Source organism: Alosa sapidissima, chromosome 17 (genome assembly GCF_018492685.1).
Source record: "Alosa sapidissima isolate fAloSap1 chromosome 17, fAloSap1.pri, whole genome shotgun sequence".
Taxonomy (NCBI): Eukaryota; Metazoa; Chordata; class Actinopteri; order Clupeiformes; family Clupeidae; genus Alosa; species Alosa sapidissima.
This window is the reverse complement of record NC_055973.1, coordinates 15207799-15229633: the sequence shown is the minus strand read 5'-3', so window position 1 is coordinate 15229633 and position 21835 is coordinate 15207799. Positions and strand designations below refer to the sequence as shown.

Here is a 21835-nt window from a genome sequence, read left to right as displayed (position 1 = left end):
CAAGGTGAAGAATGTGAACTTCTTTACCCTTCATGAATATTAATGCGCTACCATTGATGGCTCAACAGCAAACATCATAATCTTGTTTACTGTTTTATTCCCCAGCTTTCTCGCTTTATCATGTCTTCCTTGCGTGAAGGTCATGCCTGCGGTATGAAAGAAGACTGAGTGTGGGGGACCTCTTGGTGTGTCTTAATTTGGAGCTTGGCAGAAAACATCACAGTCCGCTGATCATCCCATTTGATGGTGTCTCCAAAAAAAAGAGAGAGAAATCTAAAGAGAGAAGAAAAAAGAGAGAGAGAGGGAGAGAGAGATGTGTGCGTCTGCACTGCTGATTTCCACCGATGTTGTCATGAAAAAAGGCACATTAATATGGCGACAGGAATGACTTGCCGCACGTGTCCCACGGGACAGGAGTTTTCGCTTGGCACATGTCTTATTTCCCATCGACATCTCAAAGAGCATTCGCTCATAATTATGCTGCTACTTCTGGAGCGGCGAGATGAAAGCAGCTGCGGTCACTGAGTTTATTTACCATCTACTGCCTTTGTGCTCATCTTCCTGATGACTTTGAAGATGTTCTTCGTTTCCCTTCGTTTCTGAGGGCATGGTGTGTGTTCAGACGTTGCAGTCAAAATCGTTTAAATACATTGCTAGGACTGGTAGAATTCATGGTATCGTGACTATTATAGGACAAATCTGCATATATATGCTTGCACTGGAGGCTAGTTCACGTACAATGAGTTCTCCACAAAAGAAAAGCTGGGTTATTGTTATGCAGAAAGTGTTTCTATGTTTCAGTTGTGATATGCAGTGCCTGTGTGTTATTTAGTCATAGGCCATAAATAGCAATGAGAAATCTCCCAAAGTGTAGCCTACCGAGCAGGTACATGAATTAAAAATGTCACCTTCTTTATTATTTCATAACAAGTCATGGAAAGCGGATTAGTTTATTTCCCAACCTTTGAAATTGATATCGAGAACAATTCACTCCAGCGTGACCATACTGTATACTGCCAAGACTTCAATTATACAGCATGTGGTCTATGGTTGCCCAAAACTGGAAATGTTTCCTGCCTCATATAGGTCAGGAAATTACAGAAGTTTTCTTAGTGTTGCAGAAGTTTTCTCGAAAGTGTTGTGTTGTGGCCACATTATCACCTCAAATATGCATTAACTTCTGCCACCTGAACATTGTGTCGTCTATTATCCCTCATGCCTTGAGACGGTTATTAGCATAACCGACAAAAACATGTTTATACTAGTGTGCTAGTATAAAGAAAAAGGTGAATCTTTGGGATCTGTGCTGTAAGGTCTAATGGATGATCTCCTCGAACAAATACCCCAGATGTCTACAGAAGAGTAGTCTCTGACATCCCTCAAATGAAACCCTCCCCAAATAGTCTATATCACATTATCACACTATGTGTGGAATGAAGGTTGGTTATCTGAAGAGGAGTCCTTTGTTCTCCAGAAGCACGTCAAGTCTGGAGAGAAGAGCTGTTTCTGTGTCATTGAGACTGTATGTGTGTGTGTGTGTGTGTGGATGTGTTCCACTGTACGTGCACCAAACCCCAGTGGGACTTCGACGGCGAATCGGGTGTCAAGTCTTATTGGGGGGGCGATGTATGTTTAGCTGTCAGGGCCGCCGAGCCGAGGCAGCCTATTTAAGACTGAGGAGGAATCAATCATACTGGATTACTGTTCATTGCATTTTTATGCAAACCTCCAAGATGGTCCTTCACAGAAAATATTTATGACAGCTACCTGGGCTGCCGAGTGCCGTGTGCAAAGAGCTTCAGCACGGCAGCTTGCTTTGAAGACCTATAAAAGAAATTGGAGCAGCGCAGGTACGTGATGCACAGCAGTAAACGGCTGCTTGTAAATGGTTGCTTGTGTTAGTTGCACTTGCCTCTCTGTTATAAAACATAACACAAATGAAGCTTTCCTTTACATAGCAAAGGCCCTCATGGCAAGCTAGGCTATGATATTTGATCAGTCACTTTTTTTCTTGAGGTGCAGGCAGTTATTATTGTATTCTGAACAGCCATCTTCGCTGTTACCTCCCCTAAAAGGACAGGTAAGCTCCTGTGTGGAACACAGCCTGTTCATTTGCATCGGGTGAGATTGATAGGGGTTTGGGGGTGAGAGATGTTTATGGTTGGGCCTGCTGGCAGGTCCACAGCCTCTTTAATTGGGACTTGTCCACTTGGCTTTCCTCACTCCTACCTCTGGTCTTATATTTTACCCCCAGTGTCTATCACACTAGCAAAAGCAGGGAGCTGTCATGTAACATACAGCATATTTTTTCCCTTCATGCCCCAGGGAGGGGCTGCCCAAGCATAAAATGGATGCAATGGATGGATCATGTCATGAGAGTGAAAGCAATTTTCTGAGTTGGAAAATCAGGCTTTACAGAGCATGCAACCTTTCCAACCCCCCCACCCCGATCCACCACCCATGGCCAATGGCCCAGTTTAGCCTTGAGTTCTCATCATACATCAAGATTGGTTTTACACAAAATGAATAATTATACACTGTAAAGTGCTCTTCATATTTGAACATGGAGGTATACACACAAGTTACTAATCTGACTGACTCTAATGCCAATTTTAAATAACATTACAATATTTTATTGTATATATTTTTGGAATAGGTCATTTGATAATGGCATCAATCCATGAATAGTTTGTAGCATAATAGAGACTCAATGGGGATGGTTGTGGATACATGGCTAACCCTATATAACACATATAATCATTGTCCCTTTCTCTTTGGACAGATAAAATAATATGTAATTCAAACAGAACTAAAATGCACACTCCCAGCGTGGGTGCAGTGGAGCAGTGCAAATAGAAATGTCACTTACAATTGGACGACCTGAGTTTCTTGCGAGTCACTTTGGATAAAAACGTTTACTAAATATCAGTCAACTTTAACTTTAACTCGTAAAATATAATGTTTTGTCAATATTAATGTTTTAAAAGTACTTAATCAGAGAATAATCAATTGTTTTTGAACTCCGTCGCCAGCTATTAAGAAGCCTGTTTTAAAATCAGAAAGAGCACTGTTTCCTATTAAATCTAATTCACAATGATGAAACAGAAGGATTGCAATATTTATAGGCCTACTGTATTGATCTTTGATATATTAGAAAGATCATAATATAATCATGGTTATACTCAAATATACAGTAGTAATGTGTATAATAATCTAGCATTGTGGTATCTAATTATTCTGGCTATAACTAAAGGAGGTACTGTACTCTCAGACCACCGTCATACAGGGGAGCACTCATATGCACTCCTAATTCTATTTGTTATAAAAGACAAATGTAGTGTAAGGAAGTGCTGGTAACGCTTTAGAATAACATGTGCTTATTAGGTATTAACAGTGCATAATAAGCAGTTAACAATTCATTACTAACAGTTAGTTAACTGTTGTTATCCTTTAATAACATTAACTAACGGTTAACATGCAGCTTTTTAAGTTACTTACAAGCATATTTGTTAACAGTTAACATGCAGCTTGTAAGTGTTAACAAGCAGCTTGTTAATGCTTGTTAATGGTGTATAAGACAAAGAGGTGGATAACTAATACGCTTATAAGACCTTTCTTACCTATTTGTAGTACATTTTGCAGCCCCCCAATCTAAAGCGAGGACCATGTAGCCTATTCTACAAGCCCAACCTTCTATCTCTATATATCTACTGCATCTATCTAGTTTGTTTAAGCTGTGAGAAATGCACCTTCAAAATTGCTGCAGCGAGCAGGAATTGAACCCCGGTCTCCTGTGGCAAAGAGTGAAGTGCTACTGACTGAGCCACGTTCCTGTCTTTGAATGTAATGATCATCTTGATTCTATATTCTGTTAATGTTCTATATCATACCAGTTATGCCTTTTACAAATATGTTTCTGATAAAAAAAAAAAAAGTGGCGTTTAATTTCCATAATCTTTGTTCAGTGAACAGTCAGTTTGTCAGCAGTCTAAAGATATTATCAGAGGGGGTTAATCAAGGATCTTTGATATTATGCCAGCTTTGTTTATAGTTTGGTTACATAGCAACCGAGAGTTAAAGACGACAAGTGGGTGCGTTCAATGTCGCAAACATAGGCGAATGTTCGCGATCGATTTGAAACCTTTGCCTTGAACAGAGGCGAACATTTGTGGTCTGTTGCTGCATCAATGTCAATGGGAGACTTGTGGAATTTTACCAAAAATTGGTCATTATGTCTCTCTGGATTTGTTGAGGGTTTTTGGGGAAAATTTGTAAACAAAATAACTTAATATCAGACCATGCTACTGTCAGTTACTGTCCAGTTGCTAGCGAGTTAGCTAGCCGCCTATCTAAGGTAACATTTTAAATGGAGAAGTGTAATTTCTTTAAAATGACAACTAGATGAATAACATTACTGACATTAGTTAAAGTGGATAGTTTATACTCAAGTGAACTTGCAACAGTATATTAAGTTTAAGCAAAGCTCCTCAACTGCTAGTCACTTGTCAGCGCATAGCTGTGAACAAAATTAACAATTTCATCAATACTGTTACAGTAAAGTAGCCTAGATTAGCTCAGTTAGTAGCAAATCACTCTATGACTCAGGAGACCAGGGTTCAATTCCTGCTCACTGCAGCAATTTTGAAGGTGCATTTCGCACAGCTAAACCAAGCTAGATAGATAGATGCAGTAGAGATAGAAGGTTGGGCTTGTGGAGCTATAGGCTACATGGTCCTCACTTTAGATTGGGGGGCTGCAAAATTTACTACAAATAAATAAGAAAGGTCTTATAAGCGTATTAGTTATCCACCTCTTTGTCTTATACAACATTAACAAGCATTAACAAGCTGCTTGTTAACACTTACAAGCTGCATGTTAGCTGTTAACAAATATGCTTGTAAGTCACTTAAAAGGCTGCTTATTAAAGCGGCATGTTAACCGTTAGTTAATGTTATTAAAGGATAACAACAGTTAACTAACTGTTAGTAATAAATTGTTAACTGCTTATTATGCACTGTTAATACCTAATAAGCACATGTTATTCTAAAGCGTTACCAGTGTGCTTGAAGTTAGCTTCACAACAAACACGATCCCTTTTACTGCACTTTATTTTTAACCGAAATACAGCCTGATCCGTCTTGCATGCTAGTTTTTGTATAAGTCGACCACAACTTTTTTTATACCCCTTCACCCTTAGGTCAGGGTGAAACTGGGGAATGTATCCTCTAAATGCTTGGACAGTGCAGGCATCAAAATACAGCAAACGTTGTACATTTTAACAGACCAATTTATGGCCTTTCAAACAACCTTTTACCTGAAATGCCCTCAAACAGTGTTGTGTCCTATTATTGAGCGTCTAGGCTGGTTCCCCTCCCTGTAGCCACAGACATCTGTGGTTTTGTCTCTCATCAGTGGTACTAAATACTGTCCTTTGGTTATCATTTTTGGTGCATCTGACATACTGTCATTTGGCGCAAAAGGGGGTACCCAAAATGCCTAAAACTGACGAAAAGGGGCATATCTGTAACATTACATAGTGCAATATGAGTTCATTAGTGAGCGATCATTCTGATGTTCTACTCTGTTCCAGGTTTATGAGTCACTGCTAAGGAGATACGCTGTACTGGAGGAGAAGATTCTGAGGGAGACCAAGCAGTGATGGGATTCAACATTCCCAGGGTATCAATCATCCAATCCCATCCATTTTGATGATTAGAATCACTATATAAAAACCTCAGAAGATGATTCAGAGTAGCTTGGATAACTAAGTAGCCTTTTGATCAAAGCCATTGTAGGCAGGGTTTGAGAGTATTTTTTTCATATTGAATAAGAAAACTATTTTTTTCTTAATTCCTTTGTCATTTGAAATATTAAGATTTACATTATTTTAATATTAAAAAAAACAGTAATCTCTTCTCACTACCAGTGTATTTAGACCATAAAATAAAAGCACAATAACTGAATCCATCTGCTAACACACTATAATCAAGATTGTTGTTCAAATTTCTTCCTTCAGTGAAATTTGAAATTAAATAATAATAATAATAATATTTCAGCAACAACTGAAGCCTGTTTGTGTTGCTTTGTGATGTAGACTGTATGACCTCTCTCACTTGCTTTCCCCCTCACATACACACACACACACACTTGTTATATGTACATGAATGTGCTCTGCTCGCACGCTGACTCCCATTGCTGTTCTATTAATACTCTGCATCCCTGCCGGCTTTTCACACCACTCCCCCCCACCCGCTTGCTGACAATAAAGGCCCTCCAATGCCACTTTAAATCAATCACTCATTAGGCCTGACTCCCATCTGCACCACTCTTGAAATGCCATCCCTGGACAGACTGAGGGAGAACAGGCTTTTGCCTGGCTTGTGCCAGGTAGCAGGGTGCGCCGCACATGGCGGATGGATTGCTCTCTCCCACGCTGTGGCCAATTGTCAGGACATACTGTCTGTGGAGCGGAGAGGTCTGCTTCGCTGTTGGTCGCTCGGCTCAGGCGACTGAGTATGTCTGTCATCAGAGAATGTACTGGAGGTCGCAGTTAATCCAGATCCTCATTGCAAACTCTCCTCATAGTGCCAAGGGCACCACAAGGTGGTCCAGAAGTCAGCCAAATCCTCTGCTTACTATCAGTCATGAGGATAAAGTAGGTTTGTTAATATATTACAATATTTTATTTAATATATTTGTTCACCATATGGCACAGTGCAACTGAGTGGCTGTCATTATTTGACGACTTGCCTTTGTTTACACACTAATGTAATGGTGGGTGGTTTTGCCCACCCTTTGTCACTTGAGGCTGTCACTGCCAAGTGAGGCAGCTAATTAACTGCATACCTTGTGGGTTAGTTACTGTGGGCAATGAAATGCAATTAGAAGACAAAGGGGAAAGATATCAGATGTTCCACACAATGTACCACAATCAACACGTATTCTGTTGTGCTATGTGTTTCCTAATCGGTGGGGTTATGACACAGAAGAAGGTGAACATGCAAGAACATAATATCCTTCATTCTGTATAAACCCAGAGTACACCAGCTTCTGCAGTATCTTCCCCTCATACATTACTGTTTAGTTATGTTACTATGTAAAACTGTCAATAGACATTGTGACAATTATATCTCACAACAATACACATCTAATGACCTTTTATGACACCCATGGTGGTGATCAGTTAGTGACATGACCTAAAAAATCATGCCATGGATTGCTTCTGTGAAATGGTGCCCACATAGTATTCCTCCAACCTGTCCATCAGACATTTGAGTGTGTTCGCTGCATGTCTTGTTACAGCCAATCACAGATGGGTGAAAAATAACCTGGTGATGCAAGTTACTGAGGTCCAGGCCTTATTTATGCACCTTGTGAGCCCCAACCTGCTGCAGCACTTTCACAAATGCAGAGGTGTTAACTCGACCTAGAGTCTCCTCATAACAATGTTAGGGCCAACCAGTCTTACTGGAAACATTTCCATTTTATCTTCTTTTATCCGTTGTATTGTTTTAACATGTCATGTGAACTAGTTAGGTATGTTACAATCACAACAATATGTTAAACAAATTGGTTGATAAAGTTGATAAAGTACATAGGACAGTTAAAGGAACACTTTAAAATGTTGACGTGTTCCTTTAAGTAAATGTAATTCCTTGAAACCATTGTGTTCAGAAACAAGCTAAACCCCATCTGAATCCAAAGCAAACGTGTAGAGAGTAACTGCTAGCAATTTTCAACATTGACTCAATGGTTTGCTGCTAGCATGTTTTCCCCCTCATGAGGACGACATTGGGGCGGTAAATGTCAAACAAATCTATGGCCAGAAAACAGGCCTGGTCCAGAGTTGAAACCCTGAAGGGTTTGTTTGTGTGTGCAGGATTACCCCAAAACCACCTGCCAAATTTTCATGGAATTTGCTGGAAAGATGCAACCAATGTAGAACCCATTAAATTGTGGAGAGGCTCTGACTTGCGGGGCAGCTTGATGAATCTATTTTTACTGCCATTACCCTTGCAAGATGTGGCATTTGGCCTTCACAAGAGTCACACTCTCCGAGTGCCCTTTTAATTGTCTCAGCACCAGCACATTTCTTCATACCCTTCAAAAAAAAATTATACAGATAGAGATAGTAGTTAGTAGTTAGGATAGTAGATAAAAAAGTAGATACCATTAGATGGATAGTAGATAATCCATCTAATGGTATATGCAGTCAGTTGAAGCCATTTGCATGCAGAACAAAAAGCATACAACTATTATTATGAACTTGGGGAAAAATGGCGAGATAAATGCTCATCTATAATTCCCTAATTACATTGTTATTGTAGTTTTTATGCTTGAGGGGATGCATGCTTGTACATCAATGAAAACAATACACAGAAAAGGCAATGGACTGGAAACCTTTCCATTCAGAGACTTTTGCTAACAACTTATTATTTATGCCAAAGAGGTTGGGATATGTGAAGGGAATGAATTTCCTCACAGCCAAAAACAGAACCCAATTGGGTAAAAACATCTGAAATGTATTGTTAACTTAAGATACTTCTGTTTCATTTGCTAGGTTACAGAAGTGTGGGAATCATTAACCAACCTTGACCATGCCTGGGCTGGTTAAGAGTATTTTGGGTATTGGATATTTCAATGTGGTAATATGGTGGCAGCATGGAGGGGAGTGTCTCCAGGACGCTGGTTTCACTGTTAAGCCTTCATGAGGTGTCGTGGGCCTAACTTAACGAAACATCGGTGAATGAGGGTGCCCACTTGATAACCTCAATGACATGCCGCATACTATATACTGCTGTTGGATGGGCCATTTGTATTGTGTTTGTGACCATTTGTTGGCGGATTTGTGGGTAGTGTGCTTTTTAAAGTTAAACTTGAGCAGGGGCTTCTGAATGTGTTTTTACCTTGGATTTTGGCACAAGGGATTTTAACATCTAATCCTGTGTATTAATGTAATGTGTGGAGATCTCTTTCTTGGGTGGAGTTCTAAAACAGCGGACATAAATAGGATCACTAGAGAATACCGTTTCAGCCAGCATATGAGTGTGATAAATAGAATATGGAACGATAGGAATGAGCCTCCCTTTTAACCTCTCTAGGTTTTATTTAGATTCTGCTCACTTCACTTTCACCAGTGTGCCCAAATAAACTAGAACAGTGATGTTTGAAAGAGGCTAGAAAGACAAAAGAAATAGTCTGCATGTGTGTGTTAATGCATATGTACAATGTGTGTGAAACAATTTTGCTGCCAGGCTTTTTACTGCACCTTAGATTCAGCATGGCTACTTCACACTGCACAGACAGTTAGTATGTGTATGTGTATGTGTATGTGTACACGCTTAGGGTTATTGTCCCTCCCCAGTGGAATATGTGGTTGTCTGTGGTCATGTTCTTACTCATGATGGAGGGCCGTGCTGACTGTACAGTAGGGAGGGTGCTGTGGCTAAGATCTGTATTTTTCCCTCTCTTGTTTCTTGTCCTCTCTCTCTCTCTCTCTCTCTCTCTCTCTCTCTCTCTCTTTCTTTCTTTCTTTCTTTCTCTCTCTCTCTCTCCCTCTGCCCATTTTGAGGCGGTGTCAAGTGGTAAAGTGGCGGGCGGGAGCGGCACAGAGCCTCTGCAAAACACACACCTCATTAATCCTGTCCTGCTGTGCAAGTTAATGGAGCACACACAGGCAGACACAGAAACACGTGTTCATATATATGCATAAACATAACACACACTTGTGTATGTCACATATTTATGCACATTAACACATACACTGACACAAGCACAGGAAAAACAAACAGTCCCATACACAAATTCATCCATCTTCACATCTTTGCAGTTCTACAATGTGCAGTTTACACATCTACAGTACTCATTGTTTTTCAGGATGACAGATAATTACAGGTAAAAGCTTGCCAACATGCTAACTGGCGTATTTGCCTATATATTATTGGCGATATTGTGCTTAGGTTTTTGATGCATGTTTACGGGGTGTTTTGACCTGGACAACAGACCTATATAGTACATAGTCTGGATGGCTAGTGGGAATGACTGGTGAGTTTTCTTTTCTTTCATCTACCTAAATAAATGTTTAAGAGGATGCCGAAAATAGTTGTTTATAATAAAAACATAAATTATTCATTGGAAATTTGCTGTCATGAAACTTGATCCATAAATCTTAGTTATTAGAGTATTTTAAATATAATGATTTAGTTAAACTGATTAAACCTGCAATAGCCATCCACTTGATCTCACTTGGATGGAATACTTTTCCTCTAATGTTAACTGGAAGCTGTGTCCACACATCCAGGAATAACATACTCAAAAAATAACACAAGGATGATTGACAGACGGCTTACCGTTTTGACATGTTTGCTTGTTTTTTTCTTGCCTGCTCATTCATGACAAAACTCATCAGTGTTGACCCATATGTGAGTCCAAAAATAGCAAAGCTTCTTTGTCATTGATCAATCATCAATCGGAAGTGCCAGATCAGTTGGCTGACTGAACTGTGCATCAAAAAGTGTTAAAGAAAGCAGGAACTTCTTAAATAGTGGTATTTTCTTTATCCTCTATATTGTGAACTCACTAAGAAACATCAGCTCTGAGTTGTGTCTCCTCATTCCCCACCATCTGGTAACCCACATTTTTAAATGCATTTGCAATGATTCATTTACAAGTTGTGCTTTTAAAGAAGCAGAGAGATGATGTGAGATAATGTGTGTTGAGTTCCATGCCACTTTCAGACTTTAAAACTGGAACTGATACTTTCATCGTCTAATTATTTCATCACTGTGGAATGCAGTGGATGATATGACTTAGCACCACCCTTGCAGGGGTTCTTCTCCAGATGTCAAATCTTGAAACACAACAGCTGAGAGCCAGAATAACAAAGATGCACTGGATCAAAGATGCAAAATCACTGTGACAGAACTCTCCTTCCCAGGCACTGAAGGATCAAACACATTTACACTGTGAGATGCACCAAGGGAAAAGTTGCTAGCATATTTCATTATATTTTTGTGTACATGTGTGTACATTCCTCTCTCTCTCTCTGTTTACCTTTGGATTCTCCTGTTTACTCCACTTATTCCTGAGTATGAAACATCGCAGCAGCGCACACACACACACACACACACACACATTGAACCTGAAATCTTCATTACAAAGTGATTCTAATTGAATAGTCTATGCACTTTATATTAGCCGTTTTAGAAATGTTTAATGACATTTTTAAAAAGCAGTAAGGAGATTTAATTCAAGGCTAGCAAGCAAGCTAGTAAAAAATCCAACAGAAACAGGCTTGCTTTGTGAACACAGCTGTCACTGTTAACACTGATAAAAGCTAGCTACATTCATATTAGTTGTCAACTGATATATTTTGGGAATATATTTGGTGACACTTTGCATCACTCTTAAACTTTTCTATGACTCCATGCCTGGGCAGTAGAAGTGAACAGTGAACTAGTGGACATGGCTGGTGTACTTACCTATCCTCCACATGACCACATGCCTTGAGATACGCTTTCTACAAATTGACAGAAACTTGCATAATTTCCCTGCCAGGAATCAAATGTGTATTTTATAAACACTATAAAAGCATTGAGAAATGCATGTTAAAAGAAGAAGCACCAGTTCCTAAAATGGAGTCTCTGGAATTGAGAAAGACATTTCTGGGATGTGCAGGTGTAGGGTGGCCTCCGCTAAGACATTTCTTGTGCTGTTATGGGGCACAACTGCCATTAAGGTGGTATAAGCCAATGTTGATATTGTTACCGCCACTCTTTCCTGACTTCATTCAGAAATTCTGTGATGCGCACATCTGTTTAGTTTCTGCATTGTTTATAGATTTCCACCTTCGATACTGCGACATTTTGGATGTGTCACTACTCACTAGGTCATGTGTCACTAGGTCATGGCTGTAACCTGTAACACCATAGCAAATGCCTTCCATCTATGTAAAAATAGCCAACTGTGCATCATAGCTGACCCCTTTTCCTCTCATGCATTGATGGCAAGGAAAGACACATGTTGTTAGCAGTTGAATAGGATAGTCCATTAAAGCATCTATGTTCTCACTTGGGCTTAGTCAGCCATTTTGGGTGGTCTTGAGTGCAGAAGTGGAGCTCCATTACGGAGCCAGAAGGAGAGACATGAGGGTGGGAGTCAGGGGGCAACCGGCCGGATTGGGTTTCCGAGGCACACTCACAGTGCAGAGGGGAGGCTTTGGGCTCGAGCACCTCTAAAGTATTCAGGCAGAGAGATTAACATGAATCACTGCGTCTGGAGGAGCGCCACAGGTCATAAAAACCGCGAGGGGATCCGCCGAGGCTTACGCTACCGCTGGGTGCCGGCTGCTGCCCTCGTCCTACTTATCGAGCTCATCTACAACTCAGCTTGTGCTGTCAGGAATAGTTCCAAACAGGCCAGAACAGACCTGTCGAATGCACTGTTGGGCTATTTACATGGCCGTCTCAAAGCATGCTTGCCAGCCAGCACTGTTGGTAAGTGGTGATGGAGAATTGAGCTATTCGTTATTTTTTGGGGAGTCTCTTCTGCATCATGTGCTGCCTCGTCATTTGGCTGGATAGACATAGCAAAGGACAGGGTTGCCAGAGTATGTTTCCATCAGTGGAGCACACTGCGCTGAAAGGTGTGTGTGTGTGCATGCGTGTGTGCATGTATTGAATAAGGGCTTCATGCAACAATTATTCCACCAAAAAAGGTCCTTTCACATCACCAGCACTGTCATCACCCAGCTGACACCAACTGTGCAGTCCCCTGGCTGAGGCAGGCTGTTGCTGCTTGATAATACCCTCTTCTGTTCAATTGAGCCCTCAGCATACCCACTACCACACCTGCCACATCCATACTAGAACAAATACCTCCCATAGATGATGGCCTGGTCCCCGTTAAACTTCAGTACCCTTTGATTTCCTAGTTATCCTCACATCAGTGCTACTATTTGCTGCCAGAGGCTCCTGTAATGAGAATTAGGTTTTATATGGGAGGAAAGTGACAACAACAGGGGTGTGGAGTGCATGAAGTGCTGGTGTGTGTTGATTTCTAGTGAAGCCCCAGGTGAATAGAGGCGGTGTTTGGGGTCGGGGATAGTGATGGGTGAGGGGCTTAGGGTGGGAGCTGTCTCCTTTCGAGTGCGAGGCAGACTGATTATCCTCTTACCTGCAGCATACTAATGGCGTGGCATCGGCTCAGGTTCAAAGGAGGATGGATGCCACAGGCAGTGGTAGAAGCACCCGCTCACTCAAAGGAAGCACCATGCTAATGTGTGTGTAAACCTGGAGCCCTCGGGCTGCTCAAGGAACAGTATGTTCCTAAACGGTGGTGTCAGGAGGACTATTTGTAGATTTGAGTAGTTCCTGTCAGAATCAGAACTGGTTCCCAGCAATTTGGCAACCACGACAGCCATTTAAGAGACGGACATCAAAACCTACCATAGTATTAGCACATGAAGTCATATTTCAATATGTTTCAAAGTGGGAAGTTGTGCAGTACAGTCCTTCTGTTGTATGAATGTTGATGCCTAACATAATCTAGATAAGTGCCTGAGGGAAACAATTACCCAAATGGAGAATGGCTGCGCTGAGCGGTTTACTATGAATTTCTTTCTGAGTAAATGATTTTGTTTATTTATAAGAAACGGCTTACTAGATTGTTTTATGTTCTTAGTGATAAGTGATGATAGTGATGATATTGCATTGAAAGTCCGGGGAAGTACTGGAGAACATCTGTATGAAGTAAATTTGAAGATGTCAGTTTGGTGTCTGTATACCACTACAAAGCTGAAAAAGAGATATTCCACTTTTTTCACAAGTTGCTATTCTGCATGTTTGGGTTTTGAACTTTGGTGACCCAAAATGAATGGCATTTAATGGCAAGACTCAGAGTCTGAATAAATTATGGCAGACCTAGGAGCCAAAGCAGTTGTATTTAATTCAGACACTTAATTTACTTCACATGTGGCCTGGGTAGTTCCCCTACTCCTGTATTCATCTCCTAGAATAACAGAGTGAAAGAGTCATCCATCATTAGACTCCCAGAACTAGTAATTATCCTGTCAGTGCCAAGGTTTCAGAATGGTCAAGTATAGCCATGTATTGATATAATCTATTCAGCAGACAGTCGTTTCCATTCATCTCATGTGAATAGGGAGGAAATGGAAAAATGTGAGTGAAAAGAACCTGTTTTTTTATTTTTGAACTGGAGGTGAGGAGTTCATTTTGCACTTTCAAGGCTGATTGGGCATTTCTGGGTTTTTTTTTTTTTATTATTTCCTTCTTCCTTGTCACCTGTTGGGTCATTTGGGTCATGAAGCGCAAGTTCCAGCTTCAGTGGGGAACACTTGAGCAATGCAGAAAGCAAAGAGCAGTCTATATTTTAATATTTCTATGCTTTCATCACCTCTGATCCTTAAACCATAAATGTCTCCCTAGATCTTTTTTTTTATCTCTAACCATTTTATTTTATTTTCTTATTTTTACACAATAATATCTGCCTATATTCTGGGTGCAATATAGAGTTTCATGAAAGCAATGACTGAGATTCTAGTGTGTTTTTTTTTTTAGAAAGAACTTAGCACAGACTCAGGGCTTATCATTGGAACATTCTGTATCACACCACACGTCTCATGTTTACCTTCTACTCTTCTCACTTCTTGGCCTATCCCCCAACCACTTTGCCTGGTTTCAGTGGTAGTGGTTAAGTCATGCTGAACATACCGGTATTTTCCTCTTTGTGAAAATTAGAACATAGGTATAATATGACTTACTATGGAAGCCAAAAAAGGCCATGGTATTATTTTTTTTTTTCATATTGTTATCTTCAGGGATTCATCAAGATGTATTTTAAAATAAAATATCTAATGCCCTAATTTCAAGTGTATCAAAATAAACTGCAAAATACATTAACCATGCCATGTATCAAAATAAAATACTAAAAATACTCTTTAAAGGGAGCATGGAATCCCTTTGCAAACCTTCCATATCTGTCTATTTAATCTATTCCTTCATCACTACACTGACTCTGTTGATTAGGTGGACAGTGGTTGAGAGCAACAGCTTTTCTCTGCCTACGAGACAAATCTGCAGTCAACAGATCAACTGTGCTGAACTGCCTGTTACAACTCATAGCCTGAATAATATATCAGAGATGTACTAAAGAAATTCCCAACTGAACTCGCCAAGTGGTGCTAACTAACCACCGAACCTATTGAGAGCCACAGAATGTGGGCTTAAAGCAACCCAATGCAGTTCTATTACCTTAAAATAAGGGCTTCAAACTCATGGTACACTGACATATAATATAATAATGGAGTCACCGACATTGTCAATGCATGCCCAGAATGCTTGATATTGCTCTGTGTATCACTGTTGATCCTTTTGAACAATGTCGCATGGCAACCACATACAGTACTGTAACCGGTTTCATGTGTTCCGACTGAATGATCATGTTAGTTTGCCTACTGATGATTGAAGTTCTTAAGAATAAGTTGGCCAATAATAGTAATAAAAAAATTGGCCAATATCAAAGGAAGGGTGCCAGAACAATCAATACTCAGAAACATTGCTCAAGTGCCTTGTGTATCAGCTTTGGAAGACACATACACATCACAGTCAAAGTTCCAATGTTCTACCAACAACAGGCAAACTTATAAATGTGGTTATAACTATAACCATGTGGTTAAGTGGCAGGGGCGGATTATGAACTTTAGGGCCCCTGGGCCCAGATGTATTAAGGGCCCCCCACTTATTGTCGTATATGTGGGAGGGGGGGGGGGGGGGGGGGGGGGGGGTTGTTTGATGTGATTTCCTGTATTCTGGTGCATTTTGGGGATGGCCAATACTAAATTCAATCAGATTCATAGCCTACATCCTCATTTGTTGATATCGAGGCAATGATTCCATGCAAAGGCTTGGGCTTCAGGGCCCCCTGACCCCCTGGGCCTGGGCCTGGTAGGCCCGTGCAGTAATCCATCCCTGTTGGGTTAGTGTGAAAGAGGGAGTGTATTGTGTATGTGAGCAACCTGTTACTCATCTTGCACCGGATCATCTTCCTGTATATCATGTTCCCTTAATATTCAACAAGTCTTGGCAAATTACTAAATCAGCACCAGTCAGAGGCTACATGCATTGCTTTGCACTTTTATATTGTCACCAAAATATTGGTTTTACTGTAACAAAAATATTTGGCAGCACTTTTAAGCTACAAAAATATACACCTATAAAGTATTTATTATACAAAATGCAAAGCCATTTTTCATCCCAATAAAATACAAATGAGAAAATACTATATTGTATCATAAATGTCCATCCCTGGTCATCTTGAGATAAAAAGAAAATTATGTCACTACATTTAGAAAACAAGCTTTATTGGACTTGGTAATACCATGGTAATAGCCATGCCGTGAATGTTGGTGCATGCGCAGTGAGCAAGTTCACATAAAGAATAACATCTTTTTTAGCCTTATTTGGCTGATTTCGGGAAAATATTTATAGACCCTTTCAACAATAAAAACAAAAACAATGCTTGAACATTCTATTTGGTTCCCAATCTACTTCCTCTGCATTAAGATAACATATGGAATGTTAAAACGGAAGCCTTGTGGGGCCAACTATGATGCTGATAATGGAACTCTCTTGAAAGGGTCTATAGAGATATATTGAGAAGAGGGCAACGACAGAAGAGGAAGGAATTTGAGAAACACAGCAGAGCAGAACGGTCAATTGACCTTTCCTCATCCAACACATCCCTAAACTTCTCTGAATACCACTGACTTCTGAATATCCAAAGAACCCTCCTGTTTTATCTTAAGGTTTACAAATTACTCAAAATATCAAAGGAGGGGTATTTCTAATTCACAAATATCACATCTGCCAGGGTTGCATATTAGATTTTCTCAATTTGCATAGTATCTGGAGAAGAATTCTGATAATTGGCATTCTTGATATATTGCATTTTTGTTGGTATTGTGGCTGACAATCTGCAAAGGTGTCATTCTGCCATAAGTCTTACTTATTGGATAACATAATAGAGGTAAAAACAAGGACAAAATCTGTCATCCTTCCTTAACTGTAAAGCCTTAATTAAAAGTGAACAGGGAAAGCTTCTACAGAGATATACATATGTAAAATAATACATATGTAAAATAAGAGTTTAAAGTGTTATCAGGAGGGCTACAGGGATTGCTTTTCTGTCAGAATACAAAATTATGTGAACATAATTACTGTGAGAGAACAGCTACAGAGTAGCAGACAATGCTCTGAGCAGGGAGAACAAGGAGTTATTTTCCAAAAAGGATCAGCAACAGTGATTCTGCCTTCATGGAAACGCTACACGTCATACTTCGGGACTCTATAGCATACCGTTCAATTCAGATCTAAACACAGATTCTCCTGATGTGCATTTTACTGTACATATGCCTCCCCATTCATTTGAATAAGCATGATCTCGTTCGATGATAACTGCCCAGAGACATTACCAGGATACCCACTGAGTGGCAAGACTTGCCTTGAAGGACTTTGTCAGTAGTAAGGAAACGGTGAGAAGGGAGGGCAGGGCCAAGTAGATCCCAATTCCTGAAATGAGGAAGAGGGTGTAAAGTTTTGTTGATGCCAATTTAAATCCATGAGGGGATTTTTTTAGTAAGTGACATGCAGACCACCTTGTCAGGCAAACCCCAGCCGACATGCAGTTCATATAAAAGTAATTTATACATGGAACTCCTATGTCTGTGCAGACACACCCCAGCCCTTGTGTGCTGTTATATTCATGTTATCAAACTAGAAAAATGGTTTTGGCAAGTTAAATTAGCTTTAGGTCATGTGCTGTGGTCTTTGTGTGTTGCTATACCCCTCAATGAAATTAAAATGAACGGATCATGCTTGAAATGTCTATTTTCCATTTATTATCATTTGATGTATTAGACTGTGCAAAAGCAATAGGGGTAACAAACATACTTTTCAAAATCTCTGCAAATGGATAAAAGTGAAATTTTAATGGTTCAAAACTTTTGGACAGATCCTGCACTCTCCAAGTAAATACTCTCAGTTCTGAGCAAACTGGACTTTTTTGCATATACATTATGGTGTAATTGCTACTGACACTGAGGCTTGTTGAACTACAGTTGCCCAACCAAATAATGACAAGATTGGTCTGTGGTTCAGAGTTAATTCTGTATCGAAAAAGAACCACACTAGATTTTGTTCAAATCTACACACCTATGGCTACTGAAAAATATAAGGTTAATTTAGCAAATGTTATTTTTAAGTATTAAAAAACATTGTTGATTTAGAATTTTTGAACGAAATGGTTGGTAATTAGCATGTTTACGATAATTTAGATAAACTTATGGTGTGGGTGCTTGCGTTTCTTTAGAAATCCGCCGTCTTGGTTTGTATAGAAATTAATATTAAGTGACACATACACGTAAGAGGTTGGACATACGTGACGGTTGGTAATATGTGGCGTTCCGATAATCTATATGTAAATTAAAACCATTGACTTGACTTTGTCCAGACTCTTTTCATATGTGAATTTCCAGGGAAACCTCAGTGCTACCATTCTTTCCTTGTAGATTTATAGTTGTCTTCGCCAAGTTTGCAGGGGGAGTACACTGGACGTGGGGTATTTATGGATTTTCACTCTGTGTGTCTGAGATGCAGGAGACGTATCGCCCGGCTATATTTCCACATTCTGTTTCATACTCCTCTTCAAACAGATGTGAAAGAATTTTACTCAGATGTCCAACTGAGGTGCCTTCCCTGATTGCCATAAATCATTGAAGGCACTCCACAGAAGCTTAGGAGGTGAGAGGATAGGGAAGGAGAGGGCGGGAGAGAGAGGGAGCGAGGGGGGGGGAAGACAAAAAAAAAAGTCTTATTCTACCATTATACCATGAGAAAAAACACAGGGCCACCATCCATGGCTGTCTAATCGTCTTTGTAATGGAGATAGAAAATCCATGAGAGTTTTGGGGAGAAGTCCTGACTCAGCGCAGGGCTTTTTTTGAAGTAGCTTTTGACTGTAATTTTGCATGTCCCATGCAGCATTTAGGGGTCACCCGACACATTCAATCCTCTGTCGCCATCCATCACTCCTGAAGACCTGAGAAGCACAGTGGAACATGCAAAATGTGTAGTTTTACTGCAGTGATTTTACTCGGATGGTTTTGCATAAAAAACGGTGAAAATATACAAACATCTAATTTGTTTTCGTTGTTCATTTTCATGATTAAAATTGTATGCATATGTATATTTTATATTCTCTAAATACTCTCTGTTCTCCTAAACATACAGAATTTTAACAGTATTTTTCGAGATTGGTGAAGCATCTGTTCAGATACTTCACCAATCTCGATTCAGATGTCTGATCTGCACACCATTGTAAACAACCTCAGCACTTAAACTGTTTCCATAGTTAGCCAGGTTAAAAAGGTTTACTTGTGGGTAGCGTCATCAGTCATCCTTGCTTGTTCGTTCTTTAACAAGACACCTCAATTAGATCCTCGGCCTTACTGAAAGAGGTTGCATGCTCTGTAAAGCCTGATTACATCATCCTAATTAGACCCTCCTCAACTCCTTTGCACTCGTTCAAGACCCCATAGACACACTGGTGCATTCATTCCAGGTAGTTAATATGCATCTTAATTGACTTACACAGGCCATTGTGTGTCTTATTTATGAGGTGTGTGTCCTTGTATGCCTCTCAGCTCACACCTGAGATGTTTTCTCATGCGGTCAGCGTAGCCTCTCTGAGACAGCACAGAAGGCTGTTGTTGGCAGAGCATTCCAAGTGTGCTGAATGAAGTTATGAAGAATGAAGGTACTGTACTATTTGGAGTCACAGAGGCAACCATAGCTTTACTGCAGAGACCGACTGTACTGAGAGTAACAAAAGCAGTGTGATTTTTGTGAGGAAATATTGCACAGAAATGCATTTGCACTGGTATGTATTCATCATGGATGATGATGCTAAAACACTTCAGTTTCACTCGAATGCATTGTCGTGATTGTCATTTTCTGATATTTTCAGAGAACTCAGAAATATGAATACCTGACAAACAAATTTGATAAAAATCAATGAAGAGTAAGATAGTCCTTCATGATGTGGTAAAGGAGACATTTAGACCAGATCTTCCTTAAGGTGTTAATTTGCCATATGGGTTGAAATGGCAAAAAAACATATACCATGACAGCTTAATTTAAAAAAAGATGTCTAAGGGCAATAGAATATATTCTGTCAATACTGTTTTATACCCAAGGCTCTTTCAATTAAAGTTGCCAGCCACAGCAAGTTCAAACGTAACTTACTCTTGTCATAGTTTTTCATGCACACTCATTCATAATTTGTAATGATCAGCTACATTCTGTAACTAGTATTTTATATATGTCCTTCAGGAATGTATGCATTGGTAATCACTTCTCCAGACCTTCAAGTGTCCATGCGGAATAAGCACACATCTCTGAAAATAACGCATGTCCTTGCATCACCCAATTATGCATTTGGAGATCAATTAAAGTGTCAAGTTTAATTTCTTTTCGATGAATTAGCATGTCAGCTGCACTCCGGATCGGGCTGTTTGGCACCCCGTATAAATCACTGTCAGAGGCCGGCTGCTGACGTAGCACATTGCATTGTCACTATGTAAAGCCTGCGGAACCGTCCAGAGCACTCACAGAGGGCTGGGTAGCCACCCCCACTTTGGCCTCGCTAGCCAAGCAGAGAGGACATCATAACTTGTCTCACCACTGGTGGAGTCCATCTTACAGTGCCCCCTGCTCACAACCTAAACATGTGCCAACATGGCCAATATATTTATACTTTTTTCATGATTCCAATCACACTTTTTTTTTATTATAAGGATGGTGTATGCATGCATGCATGCCTACTGTATGTATACCAAGGGAAATAGTGTTTTTTTCTTTTTTTTTGTGATTAACTGTTTATCTGTTTATTGAGTTGGTGGGGGGGGGGGGGCAATACGGTTACATGAAATAATAAATAATAAAATAATACATGATAAATAAATACACCTAATCATGTTAAAAAGAAGAGATTAAAAATGTAAAATGACAAAAAAGATATTTACAGAGAAAGAGAAAAAAAGAGCACTCAACAGCAACATGTATTTTATACAATGAAGCTACTCATCACACAAGAGGTATGAGATCTTTGACCCTGCATATTAATGCCTCCCATTTATGTAGGGTGGATACCTTGACCTTGTTTACACAAGCAGTATGATTTTCTAAATTGACAATATCATCTATATAACTTAGCCAAAAACGTTTGAATGGGGAAATAGTGTTTTTTCATGCTTACAGTATTACCAGTATTTATGGAGGTATATGAACTGTAATTGCACTGAGGTTCCTTGATACTGTATTTGCAGATGTTGAAAGTCCACTGCGATTGGCATTAACATAATCTATCTTACATAATGTACTTTATTTCCATGGGAGATCCAGAGATATTTGAAATCTCTTTGTTTTTTACAAATATGATGTGATTGTTGTTTATAGAGATGGATGTATGATGTATGTGTGTGCGTGCATGGGCATCTGTGCCTGCATGCGTGCATGTGCATGTATATGTCTGTAGTAAATGTTGGCCAGCAGAGGCCTAGCGCTCCAGATGACAAGCATACAGGCCACCCCACTGTTAACATATTCAGCTCTCCAGGCCTGGAGGAGAGGAGAGACAGCAGGCCGAGAGGCTAGCGGACCAGAGGGGCCACCACTGACTCATGGGTGCCCTGGTATTTAACTCCCAGCCCAAACAAAAACCTCTTGATCTCTTGCCCCAGGATGCTTGGCAGGGGAAAATG

The 21835-nt window shown here is 40.0% G+C and overlaps 1 protein-coding gene across 4 annotated transcripts in view; it reads left to right on the top strand.

Annotated features, from left to right (window-relative positions):
* The window catches only part of xylb (xylulokinase homolog (H. influenzae)), a 31196-nt gene extending 25142 nt beyond the window's left edge, over positions 1–6054 (top strand). For all 4 annotated transcript variants that reach the window (XM_042068450.1, XM_042068449.1, XM_042068452.1 and 1 more), the window contains exon 19: positions 5591–6054. In XM_042068450.1, the coding sequence (XP_041924384.1) occupies positions 5591–5659 (69 nt within the window). In that variant the 3' untranslated portion in view covers positions 5660–6054. The remainder of the gene's footprint in view (positions 1–5590) is intronic.
* The last annotated feature ends 15781 nt before the right edge of the window (positions 6055–21835 follow it).